Raw genomic sequence first — 23,008 nt, forward strand, 5'->3', positions numbered from 1 at the left:
GCTCATATTCCTTGTCAGACAGATTCAAGTCAGCTCCTGGCTGCTGGAGCAAAGGGTACAGTGCGGATCATTCGCTAATAAGCTCTACTGAGAAAAGTGGGGCTTATTAGCCTGATGAATGAAAATCTTTGTATTTGGTGGTACTTTGTATTGTATTGGATTTAGCCTTCTGTAGGCAAGAATTTTTAAGGTTCTACAGTGAAAGCACTCCAATTTCTGTTTTATGTTGATGGCCTTGTTTTTGAAAGGTCATACCTCCTATACTTGGCGAGGAAGCTTTGGGTGCTGAGCAACGACTGTAATTAAAAGACCCAATCTCACGGTCAGTGAAGCCACAATTTTTATTTTTAATCAAGCCTTTGAAGAACTCTAGCTATTATATTGGTGGTTGCTACAAAATGCATCAGTCTGTAGCATCTCACTCTGTTATCTGTCTTCTGCCTTGCTGATACGAATGAAGTAGATATCCTAGTCTAAAATGGTTGTTGTGGAAAACCACACAGGAAATGTTAGGTAAGACTTTTTTTTTTTTTCTTTCTCTTTTCTTTACAGGCCGGAACAAGAACATGAAATTAAGTGGACGGCCGCACCGGCATATTGGAGTGTTAGGCACCTCCAAGCTGTACGTGATAAGAAATCAAATATTTGCTTTTACCCCTCAGGTGAGCATGTAAAGCTGACAGGGAAATCACTGCTTGCTTAATAGCTAATCATTAGTGAAGCGCTTTGCTTTTACGTGCTGTCACACTACTTTAGGTGGAGCTGAGCTGATAAAGCAGATGTGCTTTGCTTTGTGGGTTTTTTTAAGAGTGTTGGATGATCAGCATGGTAGGAGTGCTGATAAATCTCTCTTCTGTCATACAGAGTCTGGCCTCTTTGGCTTCTGGCGTAGGAGAACATAGCAAATCAATAGTACAAAGGTGTTACTGATCTCTGCCCAAACCAACATTCTAGCTAATGAAATAATTTATCCAGAAATAGGTCACTTACGTCTTTCTACTGATTGCTTTGATGGAAAATTTAGTTTCACATAAGTGTGCCAAGTACTATAACCCCCAAGAGACTAAGATGTAATCTTTTCATTATATTGTTGAAAGGGTCAATAGTCCTGAGAAAGGGATGCTCTGTCTTTGTTTTCTGTTTAGTGCCTTTTTCAATGCAGCTGGAAGTTTGCATTCTCTCAGAATTAATGGCTCTTATTTATACATTTAAGGAAATATGACACACTCCTGTAGACTTATTCTGGCAGTTGGTGCTAGAAGGCCAAGGGATCGCCTACTCCAAACATGTGCAACAGGAGCAGGATAAAGAATACTCACACCCTCCTAAATGGATGTTTGACTAATGTAGTTTTTAAATTTCAGTGGAAGACATTCAGTGGACTCCATAGATGGCCTCTGCAGTGCTTCACGATGTCCAAACATCCGATTTATTGCAAATAATGTGGCTCCCTTCCCGTTCTTCCCCATGCCAATTGATCAGAAGCAGCTTTGTAGCAGATTGTTTATTTGTTGTGTTGTTTGCCCACACCAATGTTCGCTTTTGCAAATTAGGGAAAAATTCCTTAGAGTCATGATTTTTTTCAAAAATATCTCTTCATCCATGTTTTACTATGTAAGTAGGACCCAATATTCCAGCTGAAATCTTGCCGTGCATCAAGTATGGACATCCTTATTAATATATTCCAAAATGGCATTTATCTTTGCAACAGCAACACACTGACAGTTCCCGCTTATTCCATGTTTGACTAAAACCTCCATAACATTTTCTGTTCTGCTTTTCCCCCGACTTTTTTTTTTTTTGGGGGGGGGGGGGGTGGGGGGTGGGGAGTGTAATTAATGTTTAATTTCACCTTCCTAAGGTTAACAGTTAACTCATCTGTGTTGATCTTGAGTAATATCCACAAATTTTGTGGTTTTGTAGTTTGTATTTCATCCTGTTTTCTAATGAAAACAATGATTAGGTGTGGGGCAAAGGCTGACCCCATTTTAGATGCCCTCTCATTCTGAAAAAATGGTTAATAACTACCTTTTGTGAACAATTTTTCAAGCAGTTCTGCCGCCTCAGGTGTTTTTTCTTCAGCTCACGAATGTGAAAATTTGCAGAGGTTGCGAAGTGTCAGCCACTTTCTTGAACCTACCATCTAGTTGCTCCCAAAGAAGGAAATTGGACTGGTTTGCTGAGAGTGGTTTTTGATATGACTTTGGCCATCTTGCTTTATCACTTTGTAGTTATCTTGGCAGTCTCAAACTGGCTTTGTTTTCCTGTGCTTTCAGGCACTGAAATTGGCTTGACTGGTCTGTGTTACCCTGACTCTTCCTTTTTAAAGACGGGCAGTGTGTTTGCTTCTCTCTGGATTTCTGGGTCTTGTTCTTCCTGAATTGTCAAAACTAACTGCGAGTGGCTCAGGGATTGTTTTGGCTAGTTCCTTAAGTTCTGTGAAGTAATTTCTCTGGACTTTGCCAGCTTGAATTTATGTGCTCTTTAACCTTTTCTTCCCATACTCAGGCTGGACTCCTATGGCTTCATTAAAAGTAGTATTACAGGTCACAATTCACTACTTTTTCTTCTGTCAGTAAAAACAGCATTGAATGCTTCAGCTTGTCTGTATCCTCTCTTCCTACCTCCTTTCTTTCTTTATTAACAGACCTACTGTTTCTGTATTTTCCTATTACTTCTGATGCGTTTACAGGATGCTTTCTCCTTGACCATTATGTGTCTTCCTAATTGATGTTTATTTTACATCCCAACCTCCTTTTTCCACCCCCCCCAAGGCTTATGTGCTTCCTTAACTTTTGTTTTGGCTGCTTTGACATGCTTTCCATTGTTTGTCCGGCTTTTTTGGTTTCCAGCTCCTGAAGTAGCTGTAATAGTCTCTTACTGTGGTTCTTGGCTTTTCTCTGTAATGGGAACAGCACACTTTACCATTGTACATTTAATGTACCTTTTTTTCCACAGTAACTGCCAGCTTTTCTGTATTCTGCTTGAGTTTCACATTGTTCCCAAGAGACATCCAGTTACTAGTCCCCAGTCCCCAGTATGCACTTAAGCCTATTTATTGGTTTTGTTGCTATTAGCTTTTTCTTCCACATTTAGACTACTTCCGTCTTCCAGATCATAGGTTACTGTAATTCATCATTGGGAAGATTCTACTTCATGGGTGTGATTGTCTACTTTTTATTTGCATGGCTTACTTCTTTCACGGTCAGCCTACAAGTGTAAGAAAACGGACTCTGCACAAGCATGGATTTCTTTTTCACAGTCTCAGGCCTTGTTAGGTTAACTTATGCAGTCTGTGTTGTGGTCAAGAATAGCTCATATGCCTTTTGTGAATGATTTAAGGGAGGAAATGGGAAAAAATGAGGGCACTGACAACTACTCATATACCATATTTCTCTGTTCTCTAGTTTACTGACCAGCATCACTTCTATCTGGCTCTAGACAATCAGATGATTGTGGAGATGCTCAAGACAGAGCTGGCTTACCTCACTTCTTGTTGGAGGATGACAGGGAGACCAACCCTGACGTTTCCCATCACCCACACAATGCTTGGTAAACTTAATTTTCTCTGTTTCAAGCAGAGTAGATTACTGCAGGGGAGTAGGATGGACGTCAGTTTGAGAGGAGACAGGTGGCATGACTGTTTCGACATCTGAGTTTTAACATCAAAAGTACAGTTTAACTTTCTCAAGTGTATGCTCATTTTGGATGACATGGATTTTGGTTTTATTCCCCCTTTATATCCTTGCATCTCCCCGTCACCTCCATACTATTTCTGTCCAAAGAAATTTTGTAGAAATCCCTTTGGAACTTGTCTTGAGTGGGTTGGTTTTTGTCTTGAGAAATCCCTTTAGAACTTGTCTCAGGGTTGTTTTTCGTTTGCTTGCTTGTTCGGGGTTTTTTTGAATAAGCTAGTATTGATAGCAGTTGTGGGTTCTGTTTTAAATTGGTCTGATTTACTTTGTAGAGAACACCCAGTAATCCACTTTGTTTGGACATGATAATTTAAGAATGTGTAGGTAAGCTTCAACTCTTCTGTTATTCTTTTTTAGTTGACGATGGTACTGACATTCATCCAGCAGTTCTTGCCACCATAAGAAAATTAGAGGATGGTTATTTTGGAGGTGCAAGGTAATGTCAGAACCCCCAAATGATTGTTTCCATGATTTTTTAAATTAAATCCTATACAAGCCTCAGTTTTGAACTTGTGACACTCTACAGACCTTGTACTAAAACTCTGCAGAGAGAGAAGTTTCAGCTTTAGTTGTTATGTGGCAATCAAATGGTAGCTGGACCTCAGATGCAATGGAAAAGATCTGTCTCCCAAAAGATGTACCATCTCTGACTGCCATTAATGGAGAAGGAGAAACGAATGTCAGCCTTTTGGAAATACAAAAACTTGGTCTCGGCTGGGCTTCTGCTTTTAAGAAGTAATTGTCTTTCACAGATATTGGACATGTTTTAAATGTGAATTACATGTAGTACTTGCAAGCTTATGTGTTCCATTCATCTACATATAAAAGCAGTTTAATATGATGCCACAGTACCTCCCTGTTCTCTTTCTGCTTGCCCTCTCTCAATCAGTATGTTTCTCTGACAATCAGATGTGCTTTCTGCTCGTTAGCAGCACTGCAGTTCTGTGAAAAGATACTGCTCTTCATGGGAACTTCTCAGCCCCAGTTTCTTGTGCATTATCCCTGGAGTTCAGGTCTTTGTACAGGGTCTCTCTTCACATAAACATAAAGCACCCTGCATAATTAGGCTTTGAGTTAGGCCTGTAACACAGTTAAGTTCAATTAGTAGCTAGAGCAGTAAGTGCCCAGCTGGATCTGCAACTATTGTTTTGCATTTGTTTTTCTCAGTATCTGCTGCTTTGAAGTTACCAAAAGTGGATTTAACAGTAGGTCTCAAATTTTGGAGGCATTGTTGAAAGCTCAGTGAGCATTAATCAGTATCAAAATGGTGGATGTTAATGCTCTTTGGCATGTGTTCCTGTTTGCAGGGTGAAGATAGGCAAGCTATCAGAATTTCTTACCACCTCTTTTCATACGTATCTGAGCTTCCTGGATCCAGACTGTGACATAAAACTGTTTGATGACCCTAATGAAGGCCGTAATAGTCCTGACAGTGAATATGGAGGCTATCCAGCAGACTTCTGTGAAAAAGGTAGTGTTTTTTCACATCAAATTTTTTCTTTGTCAAGTTCTATCAGCAGAGCCTGGGTTTACCTGCAATGCAGAGTCTATTTTGTGTGCAGGTGATAGTCATTCAGGTTTCTCATGCATCAGTCTGAGGACAGTACTTGCATGACTTAATTTGGAGAAGGAATTTGTGCATATTCTTCCTGTGTTCATAGTATGTCATTGACCAGTATCTGCTGCAGTAAAGCTGAGTCTGAAGAGTCAGCAGATGGGGGGTTGTGTGGAAGAGGCCAGAGGGAGGAAGAGACTGTGAGGAGTCACAGACAAGAGCTTGTGTGGAAGAGATGACAGCATCACAGAATCAGTTAGGTTGGAAAAAACCTTTAAGATCGTCAAGTCCAACCATGATCTGTGGACTACCAGCAAGATAAAACTCATTTTGCTTCCTTTCAAAGGGAAAAACAACTTCTTAATGTAACTGTTTTCAAAGTGTGAGAAACTGGTTAGTTTGTTTTTTCTTTCCAATTTGTTCAGCTTAAAATCTCTTGCTTATGATATTCTTGCATTTTTGTGTGCCCTTCTAGATAAGCAAGAATAGAGTGGTGTGTTCGAAAAAGAAAGCACTGATAAATTATGATTTTACCTTTAATAAACCTTTTCTTTCATGTATGGCACACTAGAAAGCCAGGATGAGCTGGATCAGTATATAAATGATGTCCTGCAGAGTACAGCACTGAAGTCATACCTGCCTCCAACTTCAAAGACTGCGAATCAACCACCTGTGTTCAGTGCAAACCATTCCACAAAAGAGATACTGTCAATAATGGCCAAGACAAAGGGCTTGGAGGTTCCAGGTATTTCTCCCTATTATTTCTTTAGTGATAATAGAAAACCTGTTTTGGGTGCTACAAGGGGTTAGTTCATTTCAAAATTCTGCCATTTAAAAAGAATTAGTGACATGAGTATGTTGCACTTCTCAAGAAATAAGAATGAGTCTGAAGCGGTTACTGTCGTGTTCGCACAGTATCCCATGTCTTGGTGTATACATAAATAACCTGCTATGAAATGTAACATTTAACCAAAGTTAATGTTATAGAAACTGCTACAGCTTCTCAGTTGGACAGAATTTTAGAACCTGAGTCAGTGAATTCATTTTTTATGTTTTTGTGCAAAGGCAGAAAAAATGTACTTTCTTATTTTAATAAAGTTGTGGTGAAATGAAATGTTTCAATGCCAGAAAAACATAAGCATGCTCATGTACTTTCTAAGTTTGTAAGAACAAACGGAGTAGAGAGGGAGGACAGTATTCCTGATTATGCTGCATTTCTAATAGACTAATTGGAGGATTTACACCAAAATAATGCTTTGACTGAATCTGTAAATAGATTCCAACATATGCATTGTTTTATATGTTGGAATAGATTTCAACAATGCCCTGGTTAAAGGAAGGCTTCCCTTAACTTCAGTGTAAATTAATAACCTCCAGGCTTTTTTTTGTTAGTCTTTTCTCACATCTTTCATGTGCCATATCATCTGATCCTCTATTGAATTCAACATATGAAGTTAACAGAGCATTAGTCTGCATTTAGCATTATCATTTTAATTATGATATCTTACCAGTTAGACCATTTTCTCCACATACTTCCTCTTAAAATGTTTAAAATGCTTAGCAGGGTCAGGTCATTGGGCTGTAGGATTTCTGAGGCATGGGCCATTATAAGAGGTATCAGTTGAGCACATAGCACCTGAGCCTTTGACATGCTGATCTCAGAAGCTCTTGGAGCAAGCCTGCAAGGAGATAAGGTTCAGAAGATGAGCTTGTCTCTGAGCTGCACAGCATCTCAGAAGCGTTGCCTCTATATTTTGACTCTTGGAGGTATATCTCTTGTTTTTAACTAGTATTGTTGCTTCATGTAGGTGTCTTCAATTTTCCTGTTACTGAAACAGACTTTTTTTTTTCTTTTTTCTGGTGGCTTTGCTTTCCAGCTGTGTCTATGTCTCTTCCCACTAAAGTTCTGAACACGCACCGGAAGTCTCTGAATCTTGTTGATAATCCCCATTTCTTTGAGATGAAGGTAAGCTGTGGGAATTTTTATGCTGTTTGTCTTTTTAGGACACAATACTGTGTCCTTTCCTGTGTTTCCCAGCCAATCCCTGTGCTAGTTCTCATTTTCCTTCACAGACAAGTCATTCTGCCCAAGGCACCGGATAGCTGCTTCCTTGTTTTGGAATTTATTTTTTGGCTGGCTGAAGGTTTTTTGGTTAAATAGACATTATCAAGTGGAAAATTTTTAATTGTGTGTGCCAAACAGAAAATAATATAATAGGTGCTTATTTTTAAAGGCCAAAGGTTAAGTCATTGTCTTTAGTTCTAACTGAACACACAAAGGGAAGGATGGGATGTTCACAGCCTTTAGAGATGCTCTCCAAGAAATGCTACTTACAGTAATGTCTGGGCAGGAGGGGAGCGTGTGAAAGGACAGGTGTCCTTAAGGCACCAGCCAAATCCCACTACAAGGCAGGAAGGGGTTGTGCTGGGTACTTGTTTTGTCTCTGTATAAGTGGCCAGCTGCTGAGAATGGTTACAGGAAGCTGTATCCAGCCTCCTGAAGGATTCTGCTCTGCATGCTCTGTTTGCGGAAATGGTGTTTTAGGACAACACAAATTGCTGAATAGCTTATTAAACAAAGCTTCTCTTCATCCAAGAACTCACCACAGGATTGCATCATCTGATTAGTTAACATGTTAGTTTTGTAAGCTTGGAAAATTTATGGTGGCAACATCTGTGTTCATAAAACACCACATATATACAGGTTAGAGATGGAACTCAAAAAACTCTAAATTATTTCAACTACAAAAGGTAGTATCCTTCTGCTTTTCTCTTTACAAGTAACAGCAAATGGCAGGAAAAGCATGCAAATAATTTGGTTTCCTTCTTTGACAAACTATTCCTTTGTTTTGTCCAAAAAATGGCTTTCCTTGTTGATTGAACCAAAACTAGAGACAAAGTTCCATTCTGGGTGTTGTGCTTTCTAGGATTAGTCTGCAGTAGTCTGGCCAGAGCTATGTGATGTGTCTGTATTTCAAGTGCAGAATTACATTGCAAGTCTGTTGTATTGTTTAATGGAAGTTACAGTTTGAATTTCATCTGCTGCTTTTTTCAATAGCATTTCTTTGATTTTTCATCCATCTTTGTCATCAGGACTGTGAAAATGTTTCGCACTTACCTAAAGATGCTCATGGTGATTTGGATTGCAGGAAGCTTGTTGAGCAGCTGAAGGAATGTCCAACGCTCCATGATCAAGCAGATATCTTATATATCTTGCATATACTAAAGTGAGTTGTCTGAGTATAAACTTCAGCATCTTTAAGTTTGGGCACAACTATCTGATTATTCTTGTGCAAAAGCTTTCCACTGCTCAGGGTTGTCTTTTGAGGGGAGAGGTTAAAATATTTCGTGCTTTAACAAGCATATTTTCAGTTAGCCTGATTATATAAATAATTTGGATACGAAAAAAAAAATGCTTGTGCAAATTTCAGAGTTGATTGGCACACAGTTGTGAATACATACAGGCTCCAAGGCTCACAAGTGAAATGCACAAATCCTTTCCATGAATAAGAACACACCTTGCTATATTTGTGTCACTCTGTTAAGTTCACAAAGATTTGGTGTGATTTTTATACACAAGAAGGGAAGTAGCGCGAAACTTCATCTTGTCATTTTCTAACTAAAAGCAAAATGCTATCTTAATGAGTAGTCACTATTTTTCATCTAATCCCTCTGCATGTTTAAGTGCACCACTGACTAAAACTTGGTGCTCTTCAAAACATTCTTGGAAACAATCTAACCCCAGCTGCTGGGGTTAGTAAACAGCTGCTATTTAAATAGGTTTGATGGGAACAAAATGCAAATATAAACCAACAGAATTGTCTTCTGGAGTGCATTTATTGGGCTTTTTTTCCCGTGCAGGTGAATACTGCTGGAAATTGGCAGGAAGTTAGCTTTGGGTGCAAAGACAAGCATGTGTTAATCACAGGAGGTCTTCCCTACTGTTGCAAAGATTGTATTTTTGTTTATTTTAGTCTTTCTCCTGTCAGGACCTCTTCTTTGATATTCTTGATTTCCCAAGCAAAATGTTCAGCAGCCTCTCTTAAAAGAGCAAAGGAAATCCTGAAAACATATAATTTTGTTGTTTAACTACATGCAACACCCTTCATTTCCTGTTCTGGACTTGTTTCATCGTGGGAGTCTCTGTTGGGCAGACCGGTGGACTTCTGGTAGACTCTGTCCCCCTAGCAGGAGTTGAAAGCTCATTCTGTGATGCTTCAAAACATTATCAAGGGAAAGCCATAAAGCAGTGAATTTCAAAACCAGGAGAGGAACAGAAATCTCCTTTGCTTTTTCAGTAATGGCATAAGCAGCATGGAAGCTTAGTTAATAGCTAAGAAAGAGGCAGGGGAAAAAACTTACAGAGCCCCCGAGGCATCTGAAAAATGGGTGCAGTATTCAGCAGTACTGAAGACATTGCTGAATTCTGCTCTGAAAAAGCATCACATGGAGCGTTCCTCCAGCACACTGTCTGCATGCATGCTCCGTTTAAAGCCTGGTGGGAAATCTCTTAGGTGGTTGCTCTGAAGTCACAGGCTCGTGGCTAAGTGAGTGCTCAAGTTAATATGAAAATTCTTGGTATCAAGAGGGTTTTGTCCACGTATAACTGATCTCTAGTGAAGGCCCACATGTCCCATGTACTACTTAATCCTGTCACCAAAATGAGTGATGCGATCAAAATCAGGCTGCTTGTTGTGTGGTAAGGTTAAGCAGTGTAGCATTTTATCTGATGACAGTTACCTTCTGTGTCTTTTCTGGCAGAGGTGCTGACTGGGACACAGAGCTGGATGGACAGTACGGTGTCACTGTTCATTGCCTACTCAACGAGCTCTACAGAAAGGCAGGCCTCAATCAGGAATGGGGCTTGATCCGTTATATTTCCGGTATACTCAAAAAGAGAGTGGAAGTCCTGGCTGAGGTACGAAATACAAATAATGCTGGTTCTGCTTCCTGCCTGGAAACAGAGATCAAACTGCCAGTTTGCCAGTGGGGCTTGTGCTTGCCCTCTTCTGGTCTTACTTCACAACTTACATAGTGCAGCATTTTTCAGTAAACATTAGTTGCTTTTTGGATCTAAAATCTTATTAGGACATCTTCACCTTTCATCTGTACTGTGAACTGTGCTAATTGGCATGGACTGAGAATGTCACACTGTAAATGATTGTGAAGCTTTCATTTCATCTCCGTTAATTGGAGATGCTTAATTATGTGCTTCGAGAGCTGTAGTTGTCATTGGTAATTGTCTATTGCTGTTGTGATAGCATGAACACTTTTGGAGCACCAGTATGTCAAGGTGCTAGTGATGATGCAAAATCATGCTCTACTGATTCCTGTCCCATTGGCCAGACAGTCTGCCACGTGCGTGGATGTGGATGTTCAGAGCCATTAAAATATCTGGGACTATTAAATGGTAACAAGAAAGATCCACTGTAAGGGTACAGATTTGATTTTGAACATTACAAAAATGTTTCCTCTCAGGTACTCTAAAGTACTTGTTTAATTTCTTACTTATCCTTCTATATTTCTGAAGAGCTCTTTCTCTAATTCCTGGCCATTTTCAAAGTTTTGACTGTCACACCTAGGATGCCCTATGTTAGTGACAGTCATGTCTGTGGGGAGCAATTCGTGGTAATCACCCTGCATGGTATTTCATTAAGCCCATGACCTTTTCCATCCTCAAGACATGATGGATGAGCAGTACAGGTATGCTCACGGAAAGCCCTGTATGTTCAATTGAGAAGATACTGGCAAAGAATTGAGAAGGAAGAGCGTAGAAATGATCTGTTTTGTTCCACATTAAGGGAGGGAAAATAGACTCTTCAAAGTCAGAGGAATATTGCTCTGTGAGGTCTTTGATTCAGGATGCTAAAACAGGTAAACTGAACACCCACTTTTAAAGGAAGTTGATATAAAAGAGCAAACACTGTGGTACTGGGGGAAGCACCTATTTCAGAATCTCTCAGGGTACTTAGTTCAGAAATGTGATGCAATATGTTTGGTGTTTGTTTTAAGAGGTATATTAGCACACAGGGATTTTTTTTTTTTTAGCTGATATTGCCAAGTTTTCCATTGATTAAAATGTTTTTTTGTCTTAAATAAAGAACAAACATTTATCTTATGATAAAGGATAAAGTCCTTTTATTGATCTGCCAGCCCCTCTGGAGTCCCTAATCATCATGCTGCTGATTTCACTGAGTGGGGAAGCAGGCTTTCAGCCTGGGCAGACTGTCACAGCCCTGTTGACCTCAGGGGATCTTTGGCAACTAGTTAACAGCATTCTGCTGGATCTGCATGTCTGGTGATTAATAGAAATGCACTTAAAGATTGCTAAAGAAACGCTTCATTTTGGGGAATTAAAAGCTGTATCACTTCCATATGACTCAGAGAAAGGTCTCTTGCTTTCTGTCATGTTATGATAGGCATGCACAGACCTTCTGTCACACCACAAGCAACTTACAGTGGGCCTGCCACCAGAACCCCGCGAGAAAATCATTACCACGTAAGTTGGAGCTCTGCCTCAGTTACAGAAGCAGCCTGCCCTTCATCTTCCTGCTGGTACCACTCTGCTGCTATTCCCTTGTTTTAAAACTTATTCCTCACTTTCAGAAGGAATTGCAGCCACCCAGGCAGCATCATGGGCACCTTTGCGGTGCAAAGATGTTTCTGGGTGACTTGGTTCCAGTGCTTGTTCAAGAGATTAATAGCAAGCGCCTGAGTCACTGCTAACTGTGGTTTGCCTTCTTGCAGCCCACTGCCACCCGAGGAGCTCACAGATCTTATTTATGAAGCCAGTGGCCAAGACATCAGTATTGCAGTCCTGACACAGGTATGCAGCATGTGTAAAAAGGGTTCTTCCAGCCGTGCCCAGTGTGACGCCAGGGTTTGCTCTGTGACTGGGAGAGCCAAGAGGACTCACTCTAAATGGGTGCCCTTATGGATTTGTCTTTACAGGAAATAATTATGTACTTGGCGATGTACGTCCGATCACAGCCTAGTCTGTTTGTGGAGATGCTCAGGCTCCGCATTGGTCTGATAATTCAGGTGATGGCCACTGAGCTGGCCCGGAGTCTGAAATGCTCAGGTAAGAGCAATTTTATCATAAAGGTACTTAGGGTGTTATTTCTGTTTCACCTCAGTGGTTGATTTTTCATTTGTATGTGTTAAACCCTTTCATTAACTCCTTCATTCAGCATGTGCAGTTACAAACTTTGAAAATAACTTCTCTTTTTGACTTAATGAAAGATGCCTTTCCCCGCCATCCCTCAGTTATTCAAACTGAAGTGGATATTAAATACTTAAGTCCCCTGACCTTCAGTAAGTGTTTGAGGTCCAGGTCATCAAATTGCACGTGTGTGTGTATTTAGGGACCCAATGCCACTAATGTCAATGAGAATTAGGACCCTAGGTATCTTCTGAATATTTGAGCCTTAATTTATGCGTCTGGTAGTTTTTATTCAAAGTAACTTCTGATCATCTTTTTATGTGTAAGCCTACTCTCCTTCAATGTGCTTAGTTGAAAAATATTTGCTGTTTAGATTTCAGCTAGTAATATGTTCTTTTGCCAGGAGGTCAGTAAAAAAAAATTCTTATGGGCCACCCAGATGTTGCGTATGCCCTACAAAACCCCAAGAATTAAGTAACAAGCAAGTGGTGCAAGGCAAAAATATTTTAAAACTCATTTTGGAAGAGAAAAGTGAAACTAGAGAGAAATCATGATTGAAGAGAGATCTGAAAAATCATTGAAGAATTTTCCCCATTTAAAGGGGTCAGAAGTCTAAGAAGGAGCAGTCATGAAAAGTAATCAAGTTAATGTGACAAATACATAGTCAAATGCTGACACTTAGGAGCATGATCTGGGCCATATTTTTGTGGCTCAGCTCTTGTTACAGTTTCTAATGCCCTAGCACACTCTAAAGGGGGATAACTTTGTGGAAGCATATTTTCTAGTCTCCCTGGTTTTCTCCCTCCTGGAGGGAAGTGGGGGTCCCTGGGAGTTGGTTAGATGGAGCCCACTTCGGATGCTGCTGCTCTCTAACTTGAGTGGCTAGCTGCCACTGGGGGTGGCAGGTTTCTCCCTTAGGAGTAGGTGACAAAAGGAGCCAAGTAATTTTCTGGGGTAATTCTGTTTCTGCATGAAGAGTGTACAGAAAGCCCTGTTTCCCCCAAACCTGTAGCTGAATAGCGGAAGCTGCTTTGTTCACAGCACAAAGCCTCTCTTTCCTGGGATCCCTTTTGTTATTCCTTAGCCTTAAAAGCCAGCTGCTTTGTACACTGTCCTCAGCTGCATTGCTGCCTTTTCCGTGTTCTCCTATAGGAGATTTGTCTGTGCACAGAATTGTGCTCATGTGTATGTATGTGCTTTTTCTCTCTCTCTCACTTATAAGCATGATCCTTTAATCAAATAAAACACAAGCCTTCTACATCCATGCGTTTCTTTATGGGATAACTCTAGCTCTGTAATTTAGATCTGCATGTCATTTGCTTTTGGAAGATGGCTATAATGCCTTTCCAAGCAATCTTGCTCTACAAAGGAGCAACTGCTTTCTCATCATCAGCTTCAGTGAGATTTCACACAAGCTGTAGCATACTATTCACTAATGCAAATAGTGTTGTTTCCATGAAGTGTTTGTTGTTTAGTCTTGAAATGTATTTTCTTTGAAATTGACTCTATTGAAGTTGAATTTGACTCTACATACTAATTTTTTTAAAGGAAGCACTAGCCACAAGGGAAATGTGACTGAACTTCATTCAGTCAGCAGTTCACTTAGGAAAACAACCTATAAAGCAACGTGTAGTGATGTTCTGTCTTTTTTTTTCTTTTTGTTTTGTTTTAACTAGGTGAAGAAGCTTCAGAGAGTTTGATGAATCTAAGTCCCTTTGATATGAAAAATCTCCTACACCATATTCTCAGCGGAAAAGAGTTTGGTGTGGAAAGAAGCTGTAAGTTGCCCACTTGGATACCTGGTTAAGTGAGAACTATAAATACAAAGTTAGATGGTCTTATAAGTAGGATTCTGCTCTCTTGGCATGTAACACAGAGGTATGGTTGATGTATTAATCATGGGTAGCCAGTACCTGTGTATGTCTGCTGTGGAATAAACAAAACACATATGATGGAAGCTGTCCTTCACTGAAAAAAGATTGTATCAAGTTTTCAGTGATATGAAGGCAAACTTTTAAAATTAAGGAATTTTTATGACCGAATGAAGACCATAAAAAGGGTATGTCTAACTTGCCTTCAAGGAGCATGTCTGTGATGCACAGGTATTCCTGACTGGCGCTTCAGCTGTCTGCTGGCTTCGTTCTGAAGCCCTCACAGACTCATTGCAACTCTGATGTCTTTTGAAGCTATGATTGCTCAGTGTTTTGGAAAATCAGGTCCCAGTATCCAAGTATGGATCTAGGCCCCTGACTTGATGTAATCAAATTTGAACTATTGACGTGACTTTAAAGGATGCTGTCACCAAGACCATTGTACACTTGTGAAAGGATATGCTTTTATCTTTAACTTGAGATAAAAATTCGTCTGTTTTTCTACCCCCTAGAATTTTTAAAATGTCCATTTGCTTCTTTTAGTGCGACCTGTAGATTCCTCTTCATCTAGCCCTGCCATTTCTATTCATGAAATGGGGCATTCTGGAGCAACCAAAACAGAAAGAAGTGGTATTACTAAATTGAAGAGTGAGATGAAGCAGGTGAGGGTTTTCCATCAATGCTCATCAGAAAATGCAGCTGTTCTGATACTGTGTTATGTTAGATTTTTGTGCATTAATTTTAGAAGACCATTTTTAATGCCAAATAGATTCTTGGTAAATAACAGAAGTTTCCAAAGATCCTTTGATTTAAAGCTGATCACTAAATAGAAAGCAGTAAAGGGATGTTGGGGGGATGGACTAGATGACCTTTAAAGATCCCTTCCGTCCCAAAGCATTCTATGATTCCTCCAAAATTGTACTTCCTTTCCTGTTCTTGTTTCACATGCTGAATATAGAAGAACTTGAACAAACTCTAATGCATTCATGACATCAACTTTAAAACAGCTCTTTAATCATCTTTAGCTAAGGAAAGGTCAGATGTACAAAGTGAAGCTTTCATGCAAATAGTGTTCGTTTTTATACTCTGCACAAGCTGCTAATGTGGTCCACGTGCCTTTTGGAAAAGATACACTTGGAAGAGAAACCTTGGATTTTTCCTTCCTGTTCTGTTTCTTCAGGAACGGAAGATGATTACTGCTAGAATATGTATATATATATATATATATATATATATATATATATATATAAGTTCAATACTTTAAAGTACACAGCAACTGAGCATATAAGTAATATCCTAGCAAATACCTCCAGAATATTCTGAATGTGACTGATTGTTTTGTTATAAGTGTTTTTTATTTGTCTTTTTTTTATGTTTCCATTAATAATTTTCTTTTGCTCTAGATAAATAGGAAGGTAGTGATCAAGTAAAATACATCTGTGATAATGAATGGCATCATGTTGTTCAGCCTGGAGAAGAGAAGGTTCCAGGGAGACCTTATTGTGGTCTTTCAGTGTACAAAGGCTGCTTGTAAGAAAGGTGGAGAGACACTTTTTCCCAAGGCCTGTTATGACAGGACAAGGGGCAATGGATTTAAAATGAAAGAGAGTAGTTTTCGATTGGACATAAGGAAGAAATTTTTTACGATGAGTGTGGTGAGCCACTGGAACAGGTTGCCCAGTGAAGCTGTGGATGCGTAATCAATGGAAGCGTTCAAGGTCAGGCTGGACTGGGCTTTGACCAACCTGATCTAGTGAAAGATGTCCCTGCCCACATCAGGGAGGGTGGACTAGATGATCTGTAAGGGTCCCTTCCAACCCAAACCATGCTGTGATTCTGTATCAGAAACATATTTGTAAAAGACCCTCTCTTCTGAGAGCTTATCAAGCCTGATTCATTTAATCTGAGGCCATTTCTGTAAGTTTCTGGGGAAGTATGTGATGTTCTCCTTTGATTGTATGAAACAAATTTAGTTGATAAGCCTTCAGAAAGGAGTGGCATTTCTGCATAGTCTTGACATGGAGCATTTGATGGTGACAATGAAGTTCAGTTAATGATTCTTTATAGGACACGATCAGGCGGAGCAGCAAAGGCACCTGTGAAACGGTGTCTGTCTCACGAGACCTGGTCGCCGTGTTTGAGCCATACCACTGCCTGAGCATGGTCGCCGCCGAGCCCGTGGTACGGCTCTGGCTGTGAAGGTGCTGCTAGCTGCTGTCCACCCGCCCTGCAATGACTTTGGGCGTTCAGTCTGAGCAGGGCTCGCAGTTGTATGGCAGGTGTCTGAGTCCAGGGCCTTTCCAGGAAGGAGGAGGGACTAGGCACTAGGTGGCAGCATTATTTTGTTTTAAATACAGAGGTGGGCCTGAGCTGAAACACTTGGACCTTTGTTGAGGTTGGAAATTTATTTCTTGCGTTGCTTTTGCATTAGATGGAAACTTGGTATTTTGCACAGAGAAGGAGTTGGCTGGTTTTATTTTAATTCCCCCCACCTTGCCATTCATGCTGTTTCCTGCTACATCTCACTGCATTCTCTTAATAGTTCACTAGATAGTAATTTAATATCATTTTGCTGGGGGGTGGAGGGTTGATGGCGGAATCAAATTTGTGTTACAAGGAACGTTTCGAGTACTTGCACTAACATCTCTGCACCAGAGCTCAGGCGTTGAGTGACTGCAGCTCTTTGGTTTGCTGCCGTTGTTTCTTGAGTCTGAACATCAAGCCTTTGCCTGGGTCAGAACCATTAGCACTTAATGAGGAGGCATGGCTTGGGGTAGACAGTTACAGAAAAGTGCTGTAAGTCTGAGATGGTGCATCCTCATTTCAGTGACAATTTCACCTTGCAGCTGTTTGTTTAGCGCTGCCCGCCCAGTTGGCAGCCTGCAGACTTTCTGCAGCAAGATGACCTCCTCGTGCAAAGAGAAGCTGCTGACATTGCAACAAATGGGGAATGGAAGCAGGGAGCTTGGGGCTTTTTCCCAGCCCTGAGTCACAGGGAAGCTTTTGCATTCATCTTAAACTGTGGCAGTTTGTGTTGGCCATGCTTGGAGCTCTGTGGATGGCATGGGAAGCTTGTGGCTGCACCACAACCAAGGGGGCTCGTGGCACAGCGGCGTCTGTCTCGTGGTGACCCCAGGAATCGGCAGCAGCTGCCCCAAAGTCAGCTGAAGTGCAGCACTGCAAGAGTCCAGGGGCTGTCGCAGTTTTCCCCTGAGTACCTGAGCTTATTCCATGTTTCTTGTCTTTGCACAGATGGGTTACTTAACCTTGTTTGCGTCCTGTTCTGTCATGGCTGTCTGTCTGATGTGATGCTGTCTGTTTTTGTTTTGTAGTTCTTTCATGAGGGCCACTCCATGTCCAGCATCATGTTCCCTTCCACGGTAAAACACCGTCTTCCAGCTCTGCACCTGCTCTTCACCCTGCATCTGTGTGCAAGGGTCTTAGCTCTAGACACCTCTTGTGGCTTCTCCTGCATAAAAACTTGTTTTCAAACCCTACCTCTTTGTTTTGTTCATCTTCATTGCAAACCAATTCTCATTACTAATCTTTTAACAGAAGTTGAGTCTCGTATTTAGATCTACTTACTTCTTCTGAAGCTTAAGCAATTGTAGCAGATCAAGTACTATAGCAGATTTAGCTACTTGATGGTGGATTATGTTACAGGTGTCATCAGTATTTAAAAGTAACGTAGCGTTGATAAATGCTGGCAGTCTATGGACATCAATGAACCCACAACAGCTTCAGGTTGCTGAGGCAGAGGTTTTATGGGCATGGGTATCTCCTCAGGCAGTCATCTTCTTTCAAGGCAGAGGACTGCAGCTCTTCTTAAGCTCTTACTGTTAAGAAGGAAGATAATTGTTTAAATATTTTACCAACAGAAACCTCAACAATTTAAAGTAAGTCTGAGGCTCCAAGTCTGTCATGAAGAGACAGAAAGCTTGCAGCTACGTGTGCACTTCAAACTGGCGGTTGTGATTCATGGTTCTCTGCATCTGCAGCCTTGCCGTCGATGGCACGCTTTGAGGTGTGCAGCTGCAGAGCACCACTGGCCCTGTGTCCTGGCCTGACAACTGCCAGGTTGCTGTCGCCTCTCTCTTCCCACAGAGCAGTGCAGAAAGGCAGGCTTCAGCTGCGTGTTTCATACAAGTGCACAGAATTGTTCAGTGAGATCTTTGCTTCTCTGAACCGCCTGAGTAGCCAGATTAATTATTGTATGCAGATGGATGTCTCTACCTTGGCACCCACCCCCCTGCTGACCTCCTGCATCCCCTAGCTCTGTGCAACAGGGTGGAGGAAGTTCTGTCTGTCTCAGTGTGCAGTGGAAAGGAACAGCAGGCATCAAGCCATCAAGGGAACACCACCTATGCCTCACTGACACCAGCAGGAGTAAATATGGACTTTGTTTGCATTTGCTGGTCTTTTTGCAGAGCTTGGCTGTGTACAGTCAGTGAGCCTATCCTTTGCAAACATACAGTTTTCGTTCTTATTTCCCACCTTCCCCGGTACTTTGCTCAGGCAGTTCCTTACTCAGAGATGATGGGATTTGAGATGGGGCTGTCAGTGAAGTCCTTTCCAGGCTGAAAATAATAGATGTGCAAAAAGGAACAAGGAAACAGAAGAGCATGGTCTCTGGGAGTGCAAAGAGTAGTCAGGCTGCATGTGTGGAAAAGGGAACAAGAATTTGGTGGTAGCGCCACAACTTTGAAGACGATTTGCTGCCTAATTTAGTCTCCAAGTCTGGTAGAGTAAAATAATAGAGCAATAGTGACAATAAAGGAAACAAGACTGATACTTGCAGAGAGGCAGGCATGATGATTACATGACCACAAGAAGTAAATTTTTAATTGACTTACTTTAATGGAGCTTTTTGCATGGAGGACCTCTCTTGCTGGACTCAGGGACCCTTTGCTTTCCTTATGACACTGGGCCCGAAGTCCGAGTCAGACCTAGCTGCAAATCCCACCATCTTGCACACCAGTGACACTGCCCTGGCAGCCAACTCACGCTTGTTAAAATAGTCATGCCGTGTGTTGAACCAAGCAGTGAAATTTACTGGGTTATGCCTTGTTGAACTGCTTGCCTGTTTTGTTGAGAAACGATTGAAGTACTGGAGAAGTCAAGCTGGTTGTGAAGGGGAGAGAAAGGGATCAATCCTGCTCTGTCATCTTGTATGACATCATGGCCTGTATTTTTTCCCTGGTTCTGAGGTAGCATTGTAACAGAATGATGTATTCACCAGGAGCAGCACTTGAGGTGGCAGAAAGCAACTAACCAAGGCTTTAACGTTTCTTACAGAGGGGCAGTACTCCATCGTCTCCCACTAGTACTTCTCCTACTGGCTCCAATGGAGATGCGAGCCAGGGTGACCGAAAAGGGCAGTGGCTGCGCAGGAGGAGGCTTGATGGTGCTATTAACCGAGTTCCTGTTGGCTTTTATGAGAAAGTGTGGAAAATCCTTCAGAAGGTAAGTTGAGAGCTGTGGAGGGCAGGAAGCAAGCAAGCTGTGCAGTAACCCGGGGAGGTGGTGGTCCAGAGGCGGCGTGTTGCCGGGAATTGAAGTTGGTCTTCAGCTGGAAGACCAGTGGAAACTAGAGTCATTAGTACGAGTGTGTCTCTTGAACATAAAAGGGCTTCATTGACCCAAGGTCACATGTTCGTTTGAAAGTGTGTTTTTCTCTGAAACCACCGTGATTCTGTTCCACCCCTGTCTATTTTGCATCACCCATGGCCTAATGCAAGTTGCGGTCAGTGCCGCTGAGGGGCACTGCAATACAGTGCAGTTCGTGTGCTCCAGTTCAGAAAGGCTGTGAGGAATGAAGTAGGAAAGTGCACGGACTCTTCCAAAATGTCTTGAGATCTCTTGCTGGCTCTTCTGAGCTGTATGGCATTCTTAACATTTTTGTTTGTTTGTTTTTTTAAGTGAAAAGTAATCCTTGCCAGCACCTTGGAGATCAGGGGTATGTAAATGTGTTGAAGCAGCTCTTCAGGAAGGAGGAGAGGGGAATTAAGAATTTTTACTCGTTTCAAAGTTATTATGCACTTGTTCTTCTGCTTTGCTGGATGAAAGCCAGCATTTGGCACCTTGCAGCACTGAGCTGTTCATGCCTACACAGTTGGGAAAAATGTGCATCAGCAGCTCAGGTTGATTTTTGGTTGTCCTTCTAAAATCACTTATGCTAAAGCTGTTAAGTGTTGATGTCAGCCAAGACGAGTCATATATGACCTTGTGGCTATTTGCTAATGGGATCTTTCAGTAGAGTGAGCGTCACTTCTGTCCTGACCTAACATATTAGCTGGGAGTATGTATTGGAATGGTTTTCTGGCTATTAAGATCAGTTGTGCTTATTTGTCTTCAATATTTAATTCTTAAACTCTGTTTGGACTATTCATAAAAGCGCTCTCTTCTTCTTGGTGCCTTTTTGTACCTCAGGTACCCAGAAATGTCATTCCTTAGCCTGCCTTCTCACCATTGAGGTTTTGTCACGCTTTTCTTGTACACCACTTGGTATTTCTAACACTACCTCTCCCCCACTGTTGGTGGCCCATGTCGAAGCACCACAACATGTTGACATCCTTGAGTTGTGGTGCCCTGGATCTGAAACACTTAACTGAATGTTGTTTTAGCAAAAACGAAACATAAAGGTTCTTACTTCCATGGTCTGTTATCATGCTTTTGCATTATCTTTTATTTCTACATCCTTTCTCAGAGAATGTTCTCATTGATTTGTTTTCCTCCTTTGTGTGCCTCTTGCTGTAGTGACTCTCTAAGTATCTTCCTCCCCTTCAGCAGCTGGACTGGAACACAGCACGTTCTCTATGTGTCATGTCAGGCCATTTCTAATGTTTGCCAGGTTACATTGTACCTTCTTCAGCAAAGGTGAAATAATATTTTTAACAGGTTTTGTTGTTTTTTGGGTTTTTTTTTGTGGGGTTTTTGTTTTTTTGTTTTTTAAACTGGGGTTTGTTACGTATTGGCTGGTATCAGAGAACACTCAGATTTACTTGCAAAAACTGTAGTTTCTGTTCATTGTCAAAATTTTGTTGTTTCAGTGCCATGGTCTGTCCATTGATGGGTATGTCCTTCCTTCTTCAACCACCAGAGAGGTACAGTAAAATGCCAATGATTTTTTTAGCCCCATGACTGAATGTTTGGTTTGACAGCATAAGATGCAGCGGGGCTGCTGTTGAGGATCCTCAGTTTTAAGTAGGTTAGAAGATCCGGACCTTCCCCCAGCACTTCTGCCAGCTTCCCTGGGGCTGTGCAGATGAGTTCCTGCCAGGCAGGCCTGGGAGCAGGTTTTGTGGTAGGTTTTCCCCTTTGCCGGTCCTGCCCTCTGCACACCTTCACTGACCCTGCGCGCCCACAGAGCAGCGCTTGAAAGAGGGTGGCTGACAGCAGTCGTTTGGGCAGGGTGAGGAGAGAGCGCAGCTTTGTTGGAATGAAGCAGACACGTTGCTTGCCGCTTTTATTTTTTTAATATGCTGCAACAGCAACCAGTGTATTTTGGCATCACAGTCTCAAAAGTAAATACCAATTAAGGATGATCGTTTCTAACCAAAGCTTTGACTCTTTAAATTCATAACCTTTCCTTACACTTTTTTTCCTTAGTTGGATTGCCACTCTGTCGTTAGGCACTGCGGCAAGTTTTGAATTCACATCTGTAAAACAAACTCGTGTGACCAGTGATCCATCGGTGCAAGAGAGGTGCTTGTGGGCCTGAGACTGTTGTCCTGTCTGGTTCCCTCAGATTTGTCTCTGGCTTCATGTTCTTCTGAGGGACGGTGGTAACAGCTGAAGAGAGGAGCTGGAATTTTCTGCCAAATTTAAACCTTTTTTGCAGAATGGAGAGCTTTATTTATTCCTATTGTGTAGATAAATAGGCTTATATTTTTAGCCTGTCAGACCTAGACAGTAGCTAATTTTGCTGTTTAAAGGAATCAAACGAAATAAGCACAAACCTCCTAAGGCAGCAGCCTTTCACATAACATCCATACAGCTATGCCAGTGCAAATTAGGCTGCTCTATAAACAACATAGCTCTGTCGCTGTGTGGAAAAGCATTCACTCTAAGCAGGTGGTTATTTTTAAAACTCGCCAGTAATTTTGGCTTTGCAAGTAACCTGCGACGCCAGAAAGATACTTATAAGGCAGAGTACGTGAGACCGCAGCATGAGGAGCAAAGAGGTAATTTGCCAGCTAAGCATTAGCAGCCCTGTATGTAACTAAAACGTGTGCATGACGGGTTGCAGGGCTGGAGCAGTCTTCTGGAGGTTGCGTAACTGTTCACAGGATCAGGGCCTAGCAACACAAAAAGTTACTGTAAGCGCTAAAGCCGCACAAACATTTTGTTCGCTTCAGTCAGTCTACCCCATGTGCAGAGAGGAGCATATGTTTAAGTGCTTGCAGGATGCGGGGAACTAGTCTTTTGGATTTGTCAGTTTTTCTTTTCATTTCCACTCAAACTTGCCAGATGACCCCATGCGAAATCAAGTTTGCTGTGCACGTGGAGTCGGTGCTGAACCACGTACCCCAGCCTGAGTATAGGCAGCTCTTGGTGGAAGCTATTCTTGTTCTCACCTTCCTCTCTGACATCGAGGTGAACAGCATCGGGGGCATCATCCACGTGGATCGAATCGTGCACATGGCCAATGACCTGTTTCTGCAGGAGCTGGTGAGTTCAAAGGGCAGCGGTGGGAAGCCTCCGCAATTGAAAATTGTCCTCTGCT

General features: G+C 41.6%; 1 protein-coding gene across 3 annotated transcripts in view; it reads left to right on the top strand.

Annotated features, from left to right (window-relative positions):
• PHKA2 (phosphorylase kinase regulatory subunit alpha 2) overlaps positions 1 to 23,008 on the top strand; it is a 48,358-nt gene that overhangs the window by 19,942 nt on the left and 5,408 nt on the right. For 2 of the 3 annotated variants that reach the window (XM_087757813.1, XM_087757815.1), the window contains 17 exons: positions 553 to 662; positions 3,408 to 3,552; positions 4,053 to 4,131; positions 5,003 to 5,166; positions 5,822 to 5,995; positions 7,128 to 7,216; positions 8,344 to 8,477; positions 10,012 to 10,168; positions 11,670 to 11,749; positions 11,998 to 12,076; positions 12,202 to 12,331; positions 14,089 to 14,190; positions 14,827 to 14,945; positions 17,616 to 17,663; positions 19,579 to 19,746; positions 21,333 to 21,386; positions 22,753 to 22,953. In XM_087757813.1, coding sequence (XP_087613939.1) covers positions 553 to 662; positions 3,408 to 3,552; positions 4,053 to 4,131; positions 5,003 to 5,166; positions 5,822 to 5,995; positions 7,128 to 7,216; positions 8,344 to 8,477; positions 10,012 to 10,168; positions 11,670 to 11,749; positions 11,998 to 12,076; positions 12,202 to 12,331; positions 14,089 to 14,190; positions 14,827 to 14,945; positions 17,616 to 17,663; positions 19,579 to 19,746; positions 21,333 to 21,386; positions 22,753 to 22,953 — 2,033 coding nt within the window. The remainder of the gene's footprint in view (positions 1 to 552; positions 663 to 3,407; positions 3,553 to 4,052; positions 4,132 to 5,002; positions 5,167 to 5,821; positions 5,996 to 7,127; positions 7,217 to 8,343; positions 8,478 to 10,011; positions 10,169 to 11,669; positions 11,750 to 11,997; positions 12,077 to 12,201; positions 12,332 to 14,088; positions 14,191 to 14,826; positions 14,946 to 17,615; positions 17,664 to 19,578; positions 19,747 to 21,332; positions 21,387 to 22,752; positions 22,954 to 23,008) is intronic. The other variant, XM_087757814.1, reaches the window with a different exon arrangement.

Source organism: Nipponia nippon, unplaced genomic scaffold, assembly GCF_047370975.1.
Source record: "Nipponia nippon isolate SJK-2023a ecotype South Korea unplaced genomic scaffold, ASM4737097v1 scaffold_2, whole genome shotgun sequence".
NCBI classification, from domain to species: Eukaryota; Metazoa; Chordata; class Aves; order Pelecaniformes; family Threskiornithidae; genus Nipponia; species Nipponia nippon.